This window comes from Opisthocomus hoazin, chromosome 1 (genome assembly GCF_030867145.1).
Source record: "Opisthocomus hoazin isolate bOpiHoa1 chromosome 1, bOpiHoa1.hap1, whole genome shotgun sequence".
Lineage (NCBI taxonomy): Eukaryota > Metazoa > Chordata > Aves > Opisthocomiformes > Opisthocomidae > Opisthocomus > Opisthocomus hoazin.
This window is the reverse complement of record NC_134414.1, coordinates 5,184,546-5,203,946: the sequence shown is the minus strand read 5'-3', so window position 1 is coordinate 5,203,946 and position 19,401 is coordinate 5,184,546. Positions and strand designations below refer to the sequence as shown.

General features: G+C 48.6%; 1 protein-coding gene across 2 annotated transcripts; it reads right to left on the bottom strand.

Moving 5' to 3' along the window:
* Positions 1 to 337: 337 nt before the first annotated feature.
* KLHL35 (kelch like family member 35) lies at positions 338 to 17,069 on the bottom strand. Of its 2 annotated transcripts, none has more exons than XM_075415545.1 (7): positions 16,880 to 17,069; positions 13,084 to 13,978; positions 11,075 to 11,259; positions 10,384 to 10,502; positions 9,659 to 9,847; positions 8,595 to 8,783; positions 338 to 7,530 (listed from the first exon to the last, which is right to left on the bottom strand). In XM_075415545.1, the coding sequence occupies exons 2-7, from the start codon at positions 13,971 to 13,973 to the stop codon at positions 7,342 to 7,344; spliced, it is 1,761 nt and encodes a 586-aa protein (XP_075271660.1). In that variant the 5' UTR covers positions 13,974 to 13,978; positions 16,880 to 17,069; the 3' UTR covers positions 338 to 7,341. The 2 variants fall into 2 exon arrangements, with proteins under 2 accessions (XP_075271660.1, XP_009943792.1); XM_009945490.2 differs by having other exon boundaries at positions 13,084 to 13,974.
* Positions 17,070 to 19,401: the final 2,332 nt, after the last annotated feature.

The window sequence follows — 19,401 nt, the reverse complement described above, 5'->3', positions numbered from 1 at the left end:
CAATACTTGTGCTTTGTGCATCAACCGATTGCTCTGTAACAAAGCACCAAGTCCCTCACCCTCCCTTCAGGGGAAGGTGCCCTCTTTTCTGTTTCATTTTTCAGGTATAGTCCTAAGACTTTGATCACTTACATGAGGAAGAACTTCTTCCCTCTGAGGGTGACGGAGCACTGGAACAGGCTGCCCAGGGAGGTTGTTGAGTCTCCTTCTCCGGAGATATTCAAGACCCGCCTGGACAAGGTCCTGTGCACCTTGCTGTAGGTGACCCTGCTTCGGCAGGAGGGTTGGACTAGATGACCCACAGAGGTCCCTTCCAACCCCTACTATTCTGTGATTCTGTGATTCTGTGATCACTTCCTAGACTGCTGAGATTGTTAAATCAGCATTTTTCATTCTTGTTAATCCAAGACGCATGTAAGCCAGCAAAGGGTATACCTAGAGCCCATCAAAGCTTCTGGAGGATCTAGGGCCTCAGTGTAAATCTCTGACTTTCAAGTAAAGAAGTATTTAGTTCAACTTGAAATGCTTAGGACTTTTAGGTCACCCAGTTTTGTCTGCTGTTTTCATACCTAGGAGCATCTTTGTTTTTCTACTTTGCAATCGTTCTCAGCCTACCTTGTGATTTTGTATGGCCACAGGGTGAAAAACAGTATATAGCCCATAAAATATCAGCTGCTGCTCGGTACTGAGTCTCAGGACTTGGGAATCCTCTCCTTGCATTCACGCACAAGCTCTCATGTGAGATGAAGCAGTTGAGAACCAACACATGAACCCCAACAGCTGGACCATCCGTGTTGTGTCTATACACACAACCCAGTGCTTGCACCCATGGAGAGCTGCAGTGTGTGTAGGAGTCTTAAAAGCAGGATCCAATCCTTATCGCTACAAAATGGTAAACAACTTATTCCACATGAAGTGGGAATTTGAAGCTGGATACTGGGTCGGAGTGAGCCTGCTTGTCCTACCATTATTTACATTTAATAGGAAATAAATCTGGTCATATCAACCTTGCAATATATCTGACACAGTTCCAGCCCCCCTTCTCCTTCTTACAGGAATATTTAAAGCTAGAGAGACAGCCACTGAAACTGCTATTATCTCTGCCTACCAGTTCCCAGCTGGCTATTGTGACCCTTAATCTGCGTTAATCAGCGCTACCTCGTCCTTTCAGATGGGACTTGTATCCCTGCGCACCGCTCTCCTGCCCCACGATGATAGCATCATCTCCTCCCAGCTAGAGAGCTGAATGCAAAGACAGCTTCAGCATCTCCACGGGCTGCAGTGCAGTGATGCTGTGCCACATTTGTGCTGGGGAGGTGGTTTTTCAGCTCCGTGGATTAAAACCAACAAATACCATATGAGCAAATAAGCTGGATTCATTAGCACATGCATCACGCCTGAAGTGATCGGTCAAGAAGGAGCAGGAGCAGACAAACCAGCCCAGGCCACGGGGATGTCATGGGGCAAGCGATGTATCTCTGGAGGCCAAGACTGTATGTGACAAGACAAAACTAGATGAGGAAGGTTTGGCCTTAAGAGAGGTGAAAGGGCAGCATGGGGAATGAGAGGATGAAACGGTTTCTACGACCAGTGATGTCGGTAGGCAAGGTAGATGGCAAGTCAACAAAAGTCTTAAGGTAGTCTCTCTGGGTCTCTGGAAGTCAGTGGTGGGCTTAGCCCAATCTCAGTCCATGGCAAAATAGTGGGGAGTTGTCATCCTCTCCCATGAGTAAGCCTTGAGCAAGCCTCCCTTGAGAAAGCTTTGCCTAAATGCAGCTATCTCAGCCTTGCATTATGTAGAGAGCATTGGGTGGTGAAAAACGTTCCCTCAGGTGTCCACTGTGAAGCACTGATGGCTCTCACCTTCTGCCAAAGCACAAACTAGTGACGTCTCCATGATACCACAGCAGACTAGAGCTGGAGGCAGATGGTTTCACTCCGTGCAACTGCAGGCTCAAAATTTCTTGGAGACAAGTACTATTATTATTCCTTTATTTATCACATTTCCCAAGAGTGTGATAATTTGGGTAGAACTAAAACATCTTTTTCAAAAATGCATCTAGTCTTGATATAAAGCGCTTTCAGGGTAGGAGGCTTCCTCCTAAAGTAAACCTTTTCTGTCTAAAGGTTAGGTAGCTACTCCAAAGGAGTCATCAAGGTCTCTTTCAAGTCCACCAAGAGCAAGAGGTAACTCCAGCGGGCTACTCATCTTGCTCCAAGAGACACATGTAAGACAAGGGACTTTACTCATTCTTTAGAGGGGTCCCTTTTCCCTACTGACTTTGGAGGAGGCTCCAGTTTCTATTTTTGAGAAGTGCACCGGGCTTTCTGATTGGTGAAAGCTGAAGCTTACAAAACCTCAGCTCAGGTGTATAAACACTTGTTTAGATTTAGATTACTTGATCTTCCTACAATTGGGCTTTTCTTGCTGGGGAACTGAAGGACCCAGAAGTGTTTGTGAAGGTACCTACAAGACATTCAGGTCGCCAAAACTTGGTATCAGAAGTGTCTGTGCCTTCTTTCTGCTAAATACCACAGATTGAGCACAATGTAATCCTTATCCCACTCCTGAATAAATTTGAGGGCTCTGACCCTTAGGATTTTCACATACTCCACCAAATGGATCTGTTCCCGTAGTCACTTCTCCACTGCAATGATAGCAGGGACCCAGCATGGCCCTCTGTGTCATCCCTCTGCTCACACATTCCAGAATCACGCCTCTGCTAACAGTGTCACATGGAAAACTATTTCAGCTGCTTCTCCACTTTAGCCACCGAATCCCTCTCTGGACTCTGCTCCACAGGAGTCTTCCCTAGTGCTGGGTGGCATTTGTTTCTTGCCCAGTTGCATCACGTCTCTTTTGCCTTCATGAAAAAGGCGATTTTTACTAGGTAGCAAAGGCTACTAAACAATTCAGCTTGCTTTCCATAGCAGCTGTCTTTCAAGTTATTTATAATTCTTCTAGTTTATGTGTCATGGACAGATGTTGTCAGTCCCTGAAGATCTTGCTGTCTACACCATCCATGTGATTTGTTCACAAAAAGCTTTTTCTTCCCTCTGGCTCGCATCCAAAATACAAACATACCCAAAATAACACAACTGCTGAGACAAGGCAGCAGGAAAACCAAGAGGATGGGAGGAGGAAGAGATGGTTCAAGTACAGCTTGACAGTGATTGACAGTCGCTGTTTGGAGTGCAAAAAAAGCCATTTATTTTGTTTTTAAAAGCTTAAATACATAAAGCTGAAACTACTGCACATGCTTTGCAGATGATCACTACTTTCTTCTACAACTTTTGCTATGCAGAGCTCCCACAGCAAGTCTGTGCATTACTGTAAACACAGCAAGGAGGTACTCTACATGTGGGCTGAGAAAAGTCTGCTCAGAAACAGAAGCGGAGTACAGTGGCAGGCAGCTTCATGCTTTGTGTTCTTCTGCCACACCAAGAAAGAGCAAGAATCAGCCACGACAAACGATTCTTTCATTTTCTCTGGAAATACTCTTTCCATCATGCCAGAAGATGAGTAAAACTTTTCCCATCCTTCGGCTGAGTTTGAATGATCCAAGCACCTTCTCTACACTGACATGGCCATGACCCCATACAATAGTAAAAGATACCATTCCCTGCAGACAAAAAGCAATACCTTGAACTTCCTGTGTGCTTAGACCGAGAATACCAGACAAACACTGGGACACCTCAAGGGTAGTGCTCCCAAAGCTCCTCTGATGCTCCATCAACAATATGTTTTTGGAATGCCATGAAGCAACATGCACAAATGAAATTCCTGCAGTAAAAGCTCTTAGGAGTCAAGGTGAATATTCATTTCTAAATAAAATCAAGTTAAATTTCTTGCCTAACCCTCCCCTACATGCCCACACAGCTCACAGCCTTTACAAAATACAAACACATTTCAATGGTACAATGAATATCAGGACCAAGAACAAGGCAAACGTTTTAGTATCTATGCCACAACTTCCACCACCATGTTATACCTATAGCAACGCACCATACATCTTCCACCCTTCTGGGTGTGCTTACTTCTACAGGAATAAGGTGAGAAATACAGCAGGAGACTCCCAGGAGGCGTTAGGAAAATCAGGATAGACTGTGGAAAGAGAAGTTGTAAATACAACTGGAGAAACTCTTCCTATCAAGGCTATTGCTATGCCCAAATACATTACTGTGCTCTTTTCAAGAACAAGAGCACAAAGATCTGCCAGCAGCCAAGGGAGATATGTCTGTGGTCTCAGCCCCACTCTATATACCTTAGGCAAGGCAGAAATTTGGCACCCCTTTTATAAGGCGTGACGCCTCGCGATGCTCACCACCCTCAGCTGAGCAGACTTTGCTCAGTGCATGCCCTTGCAAGCTCTGGATGCGCTCATCCTCTTGAAACACCAGCAGTGTTCTCCAAAGTGCAGACCAAGAGGATGGACTTGCTAATAGGACTGTCTGTGGAGAATTAAGAACCCCCTTGGCCATACGAGTCATGGGACGATGTGGAGATAACGGGTCCCAAGTCATACACTTTGAAGGGGCGCCCATACCAAAGCAGTGAATTGCTTAAGGCACTGCAGAGCAGTAAGAGAGGAAAATTTGGAGACGAGAGATGGACTGTGATTTGCGGTCCTCACATGTTATAGGAGGTTAATCATGTTATAGGAGGATGTCGTCCTGGTGGATGAGCCAGCAGTGTGCCCTGGCTGCCAAGAAAGCTAGTGGTCTCCTGGGATGAATTAGGAGGAGTGTGGCCAGCAGGTCGAGGGAGGTTCTCCTTCCCCTCTACTCTGCCCTAGTGAGGCCCCAGCTGCAGTACTGTGTCCAGTTCTGGTCTCCCCACTTCAAGACAGATGAGGAGCTACTGGAGAGAGTCCAGAGGAGGGCTACAAGGATGGTGAGGGGACTGGAGCATCTCTCCTACGAGGAGAGGCTGAGGGAGCTGGGCTTGTTCAGCCTGGAGAAGAGAAGGCTGCGAGGGGACCTTAGAAATGCCTATAGATATCTACAGGGTGGGTGTCAGGAGGACAGGGCCAGACTCTTTCCAGTGGTGCCCAGTGACAGGACAACGGGCACAAACTGAAGCAGAGGAAGTTCCGTCTGAACATGAGGAAGAACTTCTTCACTCTGAGGGTGACAGAGCCCTGGAACAGGCTGCCCAGGGAGGTTGTGGAGTCTCCTTCTCTGGAGATATTCAAGACCCACCTGGACAAGGTCCTCTGCAACCTGCTCTGGGTGACCCTGCTTCTGATCCCCAGAGGTCCCTTCCAACCCCTAACATTGCGTGATTCTGTGATCAAGGTCTCCCTGGCCCTAAAGGCTGTCACAGCATGAGTTGATGTGCTCATGCTTTCTTTTGTGCCAATTTAACTAACTGAAGGAAAGGTCCCAGTTTCTCCTGAAATCCCCATTCCCATTAAAGACTCAACTGTGAGTGCTATTTGATTGCAAATAAAATTGCCTCTTACCAGCATGAATTTCCTTTTCTCTCCTCAAGGGAATAACCTACACCAGCATTGAATCTCCTTTATATTGCTTAAAGGACGCATTGTGCTGCTCAGTGTCAGATAAAAGGACTAACCCACATGCACAGGCCTTATGGAGAATTTGTGGCTGAGAACATCCAAATGGCACACCTTGATGAACAAAACAGCTATGATAGCCCTGAGACTTTCCAGACGTTGAGGAGCGGAAGGTACATTTCATGCAATGAAACCCCTTGCTTGTCACTTGGACAATGGAAGAACACACATTTCCTAAAGAGAAGAGGAGATGAGCATGTCCTGGTTACAGCCAATTTTGGTTCTTCAGCAGGTACTTCTTTTTGCCATGTTTTACAGGTAAGCCTGATACCATCACGAAGAAGACGTGAACTTCTCAGAGTTGACAGGAAACAGAAGTACTCAAGAGGACCTCCCAAAAAACAGCTATACAGGGGAAGCGGGCAAAACCAGGATGTTTAAGACAATTGAAAGGCCCTGAAAAGAGGAGTATCTGGGCCAGGGGACGTAGTCATTTCCTCTACTTCAAGAAGAAGTCATTGTTGGGATGAGGAAAGGAAGGTGCAGAGGAAACAGCAGCCAGCCAGCAGCCTGCTGTAGAGGAGTGCACCCTGCAATGCACAAGTAACGGGAGTTTTGAAGAGACCCCACTCTACATTTGGCAGCAGCTCAGTCCTAGTTGAACAACATGAATGTTTACATGGAGCCATCAGAAATTACCAGTTCCAGTCATGGATTAAAGACACTGACACCAAAAGCTATGGCTATTCTACCAAATCAAATGCTCTCAGGACCATTTCTAGACTGGAGACCAACTAGCTTGGAGTAACGCTGTGTGTGTCACTGAACGCTTGCCCTCCAAATGAGCTGCACTTTCAGGCTTCCAGGGACTCTGTATCAAATCTGTTAAATATGAAGTTTATTTAAATACTTGCTAGCATACTCCAGAACCAAAATGCACCAGATGTGATTCTGTGGCTGCCATGCTTCAGGTCTTCATGCTTAAATCCTACATGTTAATATTCCCCCTACCTCTACTCTCTGAAGAAGGAACTCTTGGCTACACGATTTACTTGTCCTCTCAATGTCAAGGACATAGTGAGACAGCAGTCCAATCACAAAACATGTATGAAAAGAGACAGCACTCTGTGCTTTAGGGGAATAGACCCTCATAACATCATGTGCAGAAAGGAGTCAGAGCTTGGACTACTTAACCAGGCTTTTGGGGATTTAGTGGAGAAATTTTCTTGGGATATCATCTTTGAAGTCTCAATCTCAGCTCTCCCCTGTAACGAGACTAACTGTTCATGAAAGGTAATGACCATTTAGGTCACCACCGTGGTTTGACACAGGGTTCTACAGAGCTAAATGTGCAAATATCTGATAGCTCTAGCTAAAGAATTGGATCCTGTAATTGCAGTTGTTACTGCAACAGTCTTGGATGTCAGAAAGCAGCAAATGTGTTTCATTGCAGGACAGCGAGCCTCTGTTGCCAATGTAACAGAAACTGTACTCTACAGCCAGGAAAACCTAAGTAAAGGTCAAATTCAGTAGTTCCAGGGGCTGCAAGGATACTTCAATACTACTGCGGCAAGGTCTGTGATGCAGCTTCACACAGCCCAGCATCCTTTCACCCTCTCACCTAGATCAGCATCAAAGCCATTGGCATCATCAGACCAGAAAAAACAAAAGGAGGCTGCTAAGGGTCTGGCTGGAGCACATCTTCTTCAGTGCCCTGCGTTGCCTTTGCCCGCACGAATGTGAGATGTCTGCCCACATGCTAAGCGCCCACTGTCTCAAGGGGAGGTTCTGGGTGGGAGGTGGTTGCAGTTGGAGCCCCCGGTCATCTGTTCATGCGCTGCAGGATGGTCACGCAGCCGTGATAACTGGTACAGCGCTGCAGCGGCGGCTGCTGCTCCACGATTCCGGTTACTGGGTCAAAAGTGAATGCTTTGTCCGTGCCTTCCCCATTCTCGTCTCGGCCACCCAGGATGTAAATCTTCCCTCCGCACACCGTCAGGCCACAGCTCTCCTGGAAAGCAGAAGGAAAGCCCAAGAGCTGAGGAGCAAGCCTCCAGCTTTAGGCAATGGGGCTGAATCATAGAATGGTAAGGGTTGGAAGGGACCTTAAAGATCACCCGGTTCCAAACCCCCTGCCATGAGCAGGGACATCTTCCACTAGACTTAGCAGAGGGCTGAGTCATTGCAATGGGAAGTGGTGGAGTCACCATCCCTGGAGGTGTTCAAAAAATGTGTAGATATGGCACTTCATGACACGGTTTAGTAGGCATGGTGGTGTTGGGTTGATGGTTGGACTTTATGATCTTTGGGGTCTTTCCCAACCTTTATGATTCTATGATTCTAACTCTCACCTGCCCAGTAGAAGGGAGCAACAGTAGGTAAGGTAAGTGATGTCAGGCTCTTGGGGTGCTGCAATCTCACTGTTTCAGTAAGAGTTTAGGCACTTGAAATGCCTCAACCCAGTGGTGGGACTGTTACTGTTTCTGGCAGTCCCCTAGACTCACAAGCACACTAAGATACCAGAAACCCAGCCAGCACCTCCCTGTGAAAGCCACTTAGAAGGGTGCACTGCCATGGGACTTTTAATTCAGATCAGAATGAGATGAGTCCCACCATTCCTCTTCACTGTGCCACAGCTCACATTGCAGCGTGGCTTTGGAGTGCAAAACCACCATGACACTAAACCAAGATACACAGCCACCACAAGTACACACTCAGTCCACAGACCAGACTAGAGACAGCATAACCCTTACCCTGAAACACATTGTGTGGAGAACAGGTCCTCAACACCAATGGTTTCACCCTACAGATCCACTCCACTGGCATTAATAGCTAGTGTAGACCCAGCCTCAGCAAGAAAACTTGGGTTTGCTGTGGGAGAGACATCCTCCAAGCAGCATGAACACTGATGGTGAGTACATATATGTTTGAGTTGCTCTACGAAGTCATATTGACATGCTCACAGCCAAACCCACAGTGTCTTTTCCTTGCCTTCAACCTCAGCAAAGCACAGACGGCTGCTATTCTAGAGACAGAGGGAAAGCTCAGAGCTGCTTTCCTAATCCTCTTCCTTACCAGAGGCCCAGGGAGTGTGGCCACTTCTCGCCAGCTGTCTTTCCTTGGATCATAGCTGAAGATTTTACTGAGAAGTCCACCTACAACATATATGATGTTGTCCAAGCAGACGGCACTGATGCATCTCTGGTAAAAGGGGGTGGGAGACAAGAGTGTCCATTTGTTGTCCTCTGGATCATAACACTGGACCTGGGAGGAGAAATGCAGCTATGTGAACATGAATTTACTTCATCTCCCTGCTTTGTATGAAGCTGCTATTTGTTATATATAAAAGCACATAGGGACAGAAGTGTGGGTGGGATCTTCAACACCCAGAGACCAATGCAGTGAGCAAAGGGATGAGGGGTTTTAGCATTCTATCTCGCATTCAGGTCTCCCAGACAAACTACAAGCCCCCAGGGTATTGCCCACTGTGTCTGAGGTTTGTTCCTGTGGTGCCTCAGGGCTCACTAGGAACAGGGCACTATCAGACTCAGCACATCACAGGCAGCTTTGGAGCAGAACCAGCTCTACTCAAACCACGCCAATTACACTGTCAAATTGTGACACCTTCCCTCTCTGGTCCCTACATCTCACTGGCTTCCATTTAAATGTATGGCTTCTCATCTTATTGGGGTCCCTTATAAGGGATCCTTCGTTAGTCTTCAAAAAAAAAAGGCTCCCTTATAGCTGAAGTACAATTCCTGATTTCCATGGGGAAAATCTTTTTAGCAAGGCCAGTTGTGATAGGACAAGGAGTAATGGCTTTAAACTAAGGGAGGGTAGATTTAGACTGGATATAAGGAAGAAATTTTTTACAATGAGGGTAGTGAAACACTGAAACAGGTTGCCCAGAGAGGTATTGGAGCCCCCATCCCTAGAATCATTCAAGGTCAGGTTGGATGGGGGTCTGAGCAGCCTGGTCTAGTTGAAGATGTCCCTGCTCACTGCAGGGGGGTTGGGCTAGGTGACCTCTAAAGGTCCCTTCCAACCTAAAGCATTGTATGATTCTATGATTTCCCTCCACGTTCCCTAGCACACCTTCTTCTTTAGGTCTCCGCCCATTCTTGATACCCCAGCAATACCTTGTCAGTGTTAGTGGTGTCGTCCACAGCACCACCCAGCACATAGAGCTTGTTCAGGCAGGAGACCACAGCCGCCGAGCTCACTGCTTGAGGCAGCGGTGCCAAGGTTGACCAGCTGTTGGAGAAGGTGTCATAGCACTCCACGCTGGAGAGGCGGTAAAAACCGTCAAAGCCTCCCACAGCGTAGATCTGCCACAAAAGGAGCAAAGCAAGCCCGTTAGAAACTCCTGGACTCACCTAACGGGCTACGCTGTCACAGCATATATAAGGGGATGCTATAGCTTGGCCAGAAGCACAGACACCAAGCCATGGTAAAACTTTGGGTTTGGACTACATGACCTTTAAAAGTCCCTTCCAAACCCAACCAGTCTATGACTCTAGATAAACTCTATGACTATGTCACGGTAGATCTCTGCAGCCTGCTGTAGGCGACCCTGCTTCGGCAGGAGGGTTGGACTAGATGACCCACAGAGGTCCCTTCCAACCACTACCATTCTGTGATTCTGTGATTCTGTGACTTCATTTGTTACTACTTCACGTGACATCACACACCCAACTGAAAATAATGAAGTCTTGATTATGTCCTAGTTGTTCTCCCATCAAAACCATCTCTAAATGACCCAGAAGACAAACACACACTGACAGTTTCTCATTGTACTGAGCAGTAGGAGAAGTGGGGGACAGTGCTCCATAGGGTTTCTTCCAAAATTCAGCCCACTGCCTACCTTGCCCTGAAGTGTTGCCATTTTGTGTCTCCATCGGCCCTTCTGCAGACAAGCAACCTTGATCCAGACATTCAGCTGGGAGCTCAGCACCCAAACATCGTTACTGCTGATGTGTCCTCCTGAAAAACAGAAGGATGTAGGGCTGGTGCGATCCCAAGGACAGCCCCATCACCTTGCTGCACTACAATATTGCATAGCTTCTCCATGCAATGGAGCAACTTAGGCCAAAATATGGTTATTGTGTTATGGTCATGTAAACTGAGCTTCCCAAGGGAAATACCATCTGGACTTCAAGGCACGTGTTACACTGCTCCGTCCCTAATCTAGAACTCATTTGATAGGCATTATATTTTAAGTGAGGGACGGGCAGGAAACTGATGTTTAAGGAAAACCTGTCTGACAGCACGCACCAAAACCAGTTCATTCCACAGCTGAACACTTCTGACAGATGCCCAAGAGGAGTGAAAGGTTTGTTTAGTACCACCATCCTCCCCCTCAAAGGTGAAATTGTTCCTTGGGACAGCAAAATCCAGACCACCTAAGGATAAACTTCACCAAGAAGTGACTTTGCTCCAAAGCTGGAATGCATGTGAATGAGTCCTAGTGAAGAGACCTAAGGAGTGGCTGTCCAAGAAGTTGTCATGCTGTTCTTTGCAATCAGGAAGGGACCATCTGGTCCAGGCTATCTCACCTGATATGTACACATCGTTCTTTAGTGTGCAGGCAGCAAACTCTGACTTGGTGTAGCCAGGCACGCTGGAGAGGGCTGTCCACTGCCTGCTCTTTGGATGGTAGAGGTCCGTGAAGGGCAGCTTCAGAAGGCCTTTCTTATCACAGCCCCCAATGACGATGATGACTTCTGCCAGCTCCATGAACCTAGACCATGAAAGGCATGGATAAGTCCCTGGGCCAGGCTCATTTCCATCACCCTCCTATCCTATCTAGGACATTGGCAGCACAGTCCCATAGACAGGGCAAGGTCCTCCACTGCATCAGCTACTGATTTTCTGGGCAAACCATTTCACCCCCCTGCGCCTTCCCATTTGTCTGCATGAACAAATCAAAGGCACCTCCTAGCTTGGGTGGGAAGGGGTCCAAACTGCATAGGGAAAGAAAATGGGAATGACCTTTAAAAGTCCCTTGTGAGATTGCCTCCTGCCACTCACCCTCCCCCTTTCAGCACAATCAAACTTCATAATCCTCAAGGCACGGCCTCGAGCATGGAAAACCATTCCTGGCACCTTTCTTGCAGAAAGCTCTCTGCCTGTGTTTCCAGGAAATCTTTCTCTCTCCAGCCCTAATAGCAGTGAGCAGACGAGATAGACAGCAGGGGGAGGAAAATCCTGCCAACTAGTAGCTCCGGCTCTGCAGGAGGGGAGGGGAGAGGAAGGAGGAGGGTGAAAGAGGATTTAAAAGACTTGGTCCAATCCCCAGCTCAGCCATGGTTTGTGCCAGCTGAGACAATTCACTGCAGACCAAAGCTGTAAAAGGAGGGAGGTAAAAAGTGGATGCTGGGTGGTTGGATTTATCCCCAGTGAATTTTAGCTGTTTGCATCCTTGAGGAGGCCACCGCAAACCCTGTTATTGAGCAGAGAAGAAGTGTCAAACCATCTCCTGCACCTGACAGAAACGTGCCCTAAATGCCAGGTTGGGACTTCTAAGATGCACTGGGGCAACCTCCATCCTTCTGCCCAGGACACTCTACTGAGCGGCAAAAACTCCTGCACTCCTCATTCGGAAGAGCAGGAATGCACAAGACCCTGGCCCTGCAGCCTTGGGGGTCATGGATCTCATCTGGAAAAAGAGAGGGAGCCTTGCAAACCACTTGGTTTGCTGTGGCAACCCACTCCAGAGCAGATGTGTCCATCAGCACTCTTACCAAGCACACCCTAAGGAGCCTGTGGCATTGTGAAGAAACAGGAGAGGCTTAGAACACAGCTGATCAAATCCAAACTTCACAGCCACAAAAAGGTGCAGACTGACACACACACAACCCTAGAAATCACTTTTATTTTTTTTTTGCCTACTCAACTTTACACTGGCAGCTGCCTGGGCCAGCATCTCTTTATCTTCTTGCTGTTCATCAAAAAAATCTATGGGGAAAAAGAATTAAAAATAGTAACTTAAGGATAGCTGTGTAGCCACCTGGATAGTAACTGCTTTTTTTCCCTGGACATTAATTCCTTACCCTGCAGCAATGCCTTAGAGCTAGGCACCACGCTGATGGCCAGCAGGACTGAGACTGGTCCAAGCCTTCCTGCTAACAGACAGCTTGGAGAAGATGGGAGAGAGACCAAAAGAGGTGAAATGAGAGCAGACCAGTGGCAGAGCTGAGAACGGAAAGCAAGTCTCAACCAAGTGCTCTACCCATTGGTGAAAGCAGGTCGAAATAAAGAGCTACAAATACCAGTTCTCGCTCATAGTCTGGACACAGATCTGGATAGCATCATTGCACAACCAGGGCAGTATGACTAGAGTACTTCTTACCAACAAAAACAGTGCCACATGCATGAGTATGAACTTCACAGGAATCCTTTAAGCCAAGCAAACATCTCCAATACCTCAATTTTGGAAACAGGGATACCAAAAGTGAAGCAAATGGAGGAAAAGAAAAAAGAAAATACCCAAGAACTTCCCTCAGACTTTAAGATCTGTGAACCTAGGCTGTGCAAGTCTAGGGAAGAAGACACTGGGTTTTACCTTCTGGGCCTTGATCGCAAAGAGCTGACCTCATTTCCAAGGATGTAGCACTTGCGAGCCTCGTGCAGTAAAGGAATGCACTCCTTTGAGTCCTGGATGAGTTCATCCATTTCCACCTTCTCCAGGAAGTAGGTGGGGTCTAGCAGGGGCAGACGCACATGCTCAAGGAGGTCCTTCAAGGCTCCCTTCCTGGCATGTACATCATGCCTTACCCAGCGCATGACCGCTTCAAAGACCACTTCCTCCTTGGGGACCACCAGCTGCTCATCCGACAGATATTCAACCAGCTCCTTCACACCCATCTCCAGGAACTCTTCGTGACATGATACCTCCACAAAACACTCCAGCATGAACTTTTTGCTTTTTTCTGTCAGAGATGAGATGGAGAATGAATCTGCAAACTTCATGATGCCCAAACAATTGCATGGGTGAAGCTGGCCTTCCAGGAAGGTGACACAAGTGTCTCTGAGCTTGGAGATCTGCAGCAAATCAGACAGTTCCAAGATGCTTTCAACATTGTCCTCCTGAATGATGATGTTCCCCCCATACATATAATCAAGAAGAAGAGACATAGTGGAAGCAGAAATCTTCTGGATATTAATGATATCCTGGTGGCCTTCCTTGAGATTGCCACCAAACATGGCCCGGAAATATGTGCTGTTGGCTGACAAAGTGGCACGGTGACAGGGGAATTCTTGTCCATCAATTAATAGCACCACATCTGTGAAGATGCCGCTCTGCCGGTAGGAGTTTAATGTCTGGAGGATTTGCTCAGCATGGCAGGACCCGCTGCAGAGCTTCGTGTGCAGCTTTTCTTTGCTGGAGTCCCGTGTCACATTTTCCAGGCTGCTTGTCCTGAAACTTGATTCTTCTTTCATCATTCGATGCATCCTGACTGGGAAGTGGTGAAGGAGACAAGAGAAGAGTACACTATTCAAATATCTGACTGCAATATTCTACACCATCATGGTTTCTGCATCTTCCTCAGTGCCAAGAGGAAGTACAGATTCCAGTCAAGATATAGTCAGACTCTGCCCCTTCATCTGCACACATGCTCCTCCTCAGTAACCAACCTTTCCTCCAAACTACAGCACAGCAATGGGCACTAAGGTCTTTCCAATCCAACCCCACCTCAGTAGACCAACTTCTGATTTTAGGAGATGTTTCATTTAAGGCAGTTGCCTTGCCCGAGCTGTGCTGTACTAACACCTCGACACCCTTTCCTTTCTTTCTGATGTCTCACTGGTCTTATTCACTGTTTTCCCCATCCTCCCAAATGCAAGCGCTCCATGGTACAGCTCAGCTGGGAGCAATGCAGTATTTTGACTTTTTTCTGTCCACCATGTTTCCCCAGACGTCTTATTCCAGGCAAAAATCCAGAGGTAAGGATGTGAGACTGAGATTTGCCAAAGGTAGCTATGACATGACCTGCCCAAAAGCAGGTCTACATCTGACATACCTTTCTGCTAGATTCGTTCCCCAGATGATTTTAAATCTTTCCTAAAGAACTTCATGAAGTGGTAGCAGTGAAGCAGAGCAGAATTCTCTCATTCGAGCTCTAATGGTTCACAATTCGCACTGACAGCATGAGCAGCAGGACTCATCCCTGTAGGACAGGGAAAGTCATGTGCTCAGCATGGGGACTGCAAGTAACTGCACATCCCAAAGGGTTGTCCCTACTCAAGTCGGGGGCAGGCAGCCAGATCACCTGTAAAGAGTAACACCTGGGGAGCAGGGCCTCTGCAGGGGGTAGGGAGGGTCTGAAAAGCAAAGGAGCATTGTGGCATTGAAATAGTGAGAAGAACTATCTCTGGCAATGGTGAGTGAATCAAAGACCCCCAAACCTCAGCAAGTTTGCTGATGACACCAAACTGGGAGGTGTGGTAGATACACCAGAAGGCTGTGCTGCCATCCAGCGAGACCTGGACAGGCTGGAGAGTTGGGCCGAGAGGAACCCTACGAGGGGAGGCTGAGGGAGCTGGGCTTGTTTAGCCTGGAGAAGGCTGCGAGGGGACCTAATATATACTTACAAATCTCTTCAGGGTGGGTGTCAGGAGGATGGGGCCAGTCTCTTTTCAGTAGTGCCCACCGACAGGACAAGGGGCACAAACTGAAGCACAGGAAGTTCCATCTGAACATGAGGAAGAACTTCTTCCCTCTGAGGGTGACGGAGCACTGGAACAGGCTGCCCAGGGAGGTTGTGGAGTCTCCTTCTCTGGAGATATTCAAGACCCTCCTGGACAAGGTCCTCTACAGCCTACTGTAGGTAACCCTGCTTCGGCAGGAGGGTTGCACTAGAAGACCCACAGAGGTCCCTTCCAACCCCTACATTCTGTGATTCTGTGAACCCTCAACCGTCCTAGACCCAGTAACAGGTTGATGCTGCCCCATTTCCTCCACTTCTCCCCAAAAGCTCACCCTGACACATTGCTGTTGCACAGACCCAGATGGTGGAGGAAGAGTGAGGAGGGGACTGAACCTGCGTCTCCCTGTGCTTGCCCAACTGCTCTTCACCAGCCAGATGTTAAATAAAAGGGGTTTAAATAAAAGGGGTACAGCAATGCCACCACCTGTGTTTTAAAAGCATGGCAGGGAGTCAGCACCACTCCTCAAGGCAGGGTGCCAGTGAGAGCCATCAGCAGAGCACTCCTGATCACAGCTTCTACCACAGCTGTGCAGGTTTTAGATTGCTTCTCTGAGGCTCTGTTAGAGCAAAGAGCCTGGTTGTGGCGGGGCTCAGGCTCTACTCCTAAGGGCCCCCTAAGTCAGGCTCTGGAGCGTCTCACCACATGTCTCTGGCAGGAGCACAAGTCCCCACTGGTGTGACAGGTTAGAGACATTGGTGGCCACACACTGCCCTGCAGGAAGGCAGGTAGCACATCCCTTAAGAAGGATTACCTTGAATTTCTCAGGAGTCAAAATCCCTATCTTAGCTCTAGTTCTTCATCTCTTTTCCTACACCTGCCTCTCCTGGACAGCCATAATGTCTGACCACAGACCCCAAAGGTGCTCAGATTCTCCTGTGCTCCAGAGGACACCTCCTGACCGCACCTGCATCAGGGTAGCCGTATGTAGGACAACAAAATCTAGCCCTGAGGATCCTCACCCCACCACCCCAAGAGTGTCACTGTATCCTCTGTGCCTCCAGAATGCCCCAGCAATGGGGAAAACACCTCTGCCCATGCCTCAGGGGAGCTGCAGAGAGCAGTGAAGCAGCACGATGAGCCCTAACTAAATGTTGGAGAAATCCTGTAGGAGTGGGTGAAGGCTCTAAACACCCCAAACGCCACTGATGGGTGCGCAGGGCTGTGTACAGAAGGGAACCCCTGTTAGTTGGTTCAAAGTGGTTTAGAGAAGTTACAACAAAGGCAGCTCTCTAGAGGTGCCTTTGCAAAGAGCACGGTGGACTCCTCGTTTCGCCGACACAAGCGGGTCCAGCCGAGAAAGACAAACACACCCATATCCTCGCTTCTCTCCCTGATCCGCACGCATTTCCAAGCCGTCAGGGTCACGCACAGCCCTGCACGGCTCAGTGCTGGGAAGAAACAGCTCATGCTGACCTCCTTACAAAGAAACACCCCCCTCCCTCCCTCATTAATCCAAATGCCCTTCCCCAGCTCGCATCCCTCCAGTCCACCCACGAGACAAATGATGCCAACACCAAAGAAAAAGTGGGTTTGCCCCGTCACCCTCACACATGCACGCTCCTCTCCATCCAAGTACCACGCAGCAACAAATGCTGTATTTATTTTTTGTCAAGCCTCCCCAGCTGCTAGTGCAAGAAGTCCAACGTTACCTGGCCCACAGGCTGCGTTCTCCAGGTGGGGACCTAGCGAAGACTCAGCTTCCCTCTCAGAGAGCTCCCATCCACGTCGGGGCTCTGCGCGGAGACGCGTCCGCTCCGCAAAGCACACTCAGCCCTTCTCCGGCAATGCTCGGGGAAGCACAAAAGCATCCCCTTTATCCTTACTGCCGGAGAGGTGGGGGAGAAATCTGCTTTTGTTTCTGCTGAATGACATGCCGGAGAGCTACAGGGCGTTAGCCATGCAGCTGTCAATAACAGCCAGCCAGGGAGGAGCCAGGACCCAGGGAAAACCCATCGCAGCTCAGGGAAAAATATATCACACCACGGCAGCTTAGGAAGGCCAAGCCATCTGGAGAGCAAATTGAGGTCCAGGTGGAACGATTCATTGGGTAGGGACTCTGTTTCACTGGAAACCACACTGAAGCCAATAAATAAAATACGGCTCGCCTGGAGCAGGAATGCACTGGGTCAGGGAGGAGCTGCAGTGCCCCTCATTAACGTGTGATAATTAGGTAATCAGGTCCTTTAGGATGAAGGGGACAGAAGGGGAGGTTTGCCCCCTGTGTGGCTTTCTGCACCCTCCCCTCTAACTTGCTCCCAGTTGTTGGCTGAATTTTTAAATGCTCATAGCAGGGATCAAAGCCAGCCCTGGGGAAGCTCCATGAAGCAACCCTTGTGCTGAAGACTGTCAAACCCCCTAAGGGGACACAGCCAGCCTTCCCTCTCTTGCCCAGCATCGCTTCGAACAACTTGTATTATTTCACACTAGACAGAAGAGAGGCATTAATAACCACCAGCCCCTGCATGTTGCCATCCCAGTGAAATCGCCTTTCTGCAGGGCACCACTGCTGCGTTTGCTGGCTGGCTCCTTTCCGCTCCTCTCGCATCGCTGGGATGCAGGGCACAAGCTGGCATCCTGCTTGCTCCCAGTATTTGCATATGAATCACTGGCAACCTAGTTGGTTTCCCAGCCCACTGTGCAGGCTGGGAGGCTTGGGGGACTTGTTCTTAGGACCTTCCACCCTAATAGAGTTGGCACTGCCAGGCTGCACCGGCCAGGTTGGAGCTAGAGATGACTGGGAGCGGATCATCAGGACAAAAGGCAGCACAGCGCTGATCCTGGCTTGTGGGGCACAGCAGATAAGTCTCCAGAGGGTTGGAAACCCTTCAGCAAGGTTGCAAAGCTGTCACCTCCTTGCAGCCATAAAGCATGGGGCTACTAAACTGTTCAAAAACCAAACCCCAGCTTCAAGCAGCATGTGTGGCCCCAGGGGTGGGAGGGAACAGCCACTAAGAGTTGTAAACACACAAAGTGACCACAATGAGAAGGCTTTGCAGGGTGCAGCTGGCCCCGTGTCCATGCCAAGCCACCTATTGAGCAGATTCCCACTGCCAGACTGCTCTGCACTTGTCCTGAGATCTCCCCATGTGATGGCACCGTGCCCCAGAGCGCCTGTCACTGCACCCACGCTTGTGCCCTTTCTGCGTGAAACATAGGGCACTAAATACCCCATAAAGCTGAAAGAGGGCGTGAAAGTGTTCAAAAAAGTTGTCTGCTAGGCAACACTGGAGGAAGGACACCTTAAGGAGGGGCAGGAGCTCAACCCAGCACCCTGCATCTTCTCCCAGGGTAGATACAGACACCAAAAGCAGTGGTCTCACAGTGGATTAAGACTCTTAAATCTCTTCTTTACATTAAAAATGCTCAGCCCCTGGCACATGGCCCACTGAAGCCATTAGGCACAAAACCACAAGCATTAAAAAGATGCAAAAGGGAAACAGAGTGTATAGGACCGGGAACTCTGGTTGTCTGTTGGGGAAAGATCTGTGTGAGTGTGGGACCAAAGCTTCCTGAAGGAGCAGCAGACTACGCGTGTCAAGAGGAGAAAGAAACACAAAGGAGAAGGGATGCAGCTAAGCTGAAGAGAAAATAAGGAGAAAACAGAGAAAAAGACAAGAGAAAAAGTAGAGAGTTTTGAATAAATCAGGTAATGGAGGCCATGGTGAGACATCTAGAGGTAGGTCGTCACTAGGACTTGACCATGCTTTCATAGAATCATAGAATCGTTAAGGCCGGAAAAGACCTCTAAGATCATCAAGTCCAACCATCAACCCAACACCACCATGCCTGCTCAACCATGTCCCCAAGGGCCACATCTACATGGTTTTTGAACCCCTCCAGGGATGGGGACTCCACCACCTCCCTGGGCAGCCTGTTCCAATGCTTTACAACTCTTTCAGTAAAGAAGTTTTTCCCAATATCCAATCTAAACCTCCCCTGACACAACTTGAGGCCATTGCCTCTCATCCTATCTCTGGTTACTTGGGAGAAGAGACCAACACCCGCCTCACTACAACCGACTTCCAGGTAGCTGTTGAGACCAACAAGGTCTCTCCCCTCAGCCTCCTCTTCTCCAGACTAAACAGCCCCAGTTCCCCCAGCCCCTCCTCATAAGACTTGTTCTCTAGACCTGTCACCAGCCCCATTGCTCTTCTTTGGATATGCTTTGGTC

Bases quoted from the DNA above. Each gene is read 5' to 3' on its own strand.
- KLHL35 (XM_075415545.1), bottom strand. From the start codon at position 13,973: ATGCATCGAATGATGAAAGAAGAATCAAGTTTCAGGACAAGCAGCCTG. The intron at 11,260-13,083 runs GTAAAACCCAGT...TTCATGGTCTAG, and splicing joins TTGCGATCAAGGCCCAGAAG to GTTCATGGAGCTGGCAGAAG. The intron at 8,784-9,658 runs GTATTGCTGGGG...TTCTCCTCCCAG, and splicing joins ACACCACTAACACTGACAAG to GTCCAGTGTTATGATCCAGA.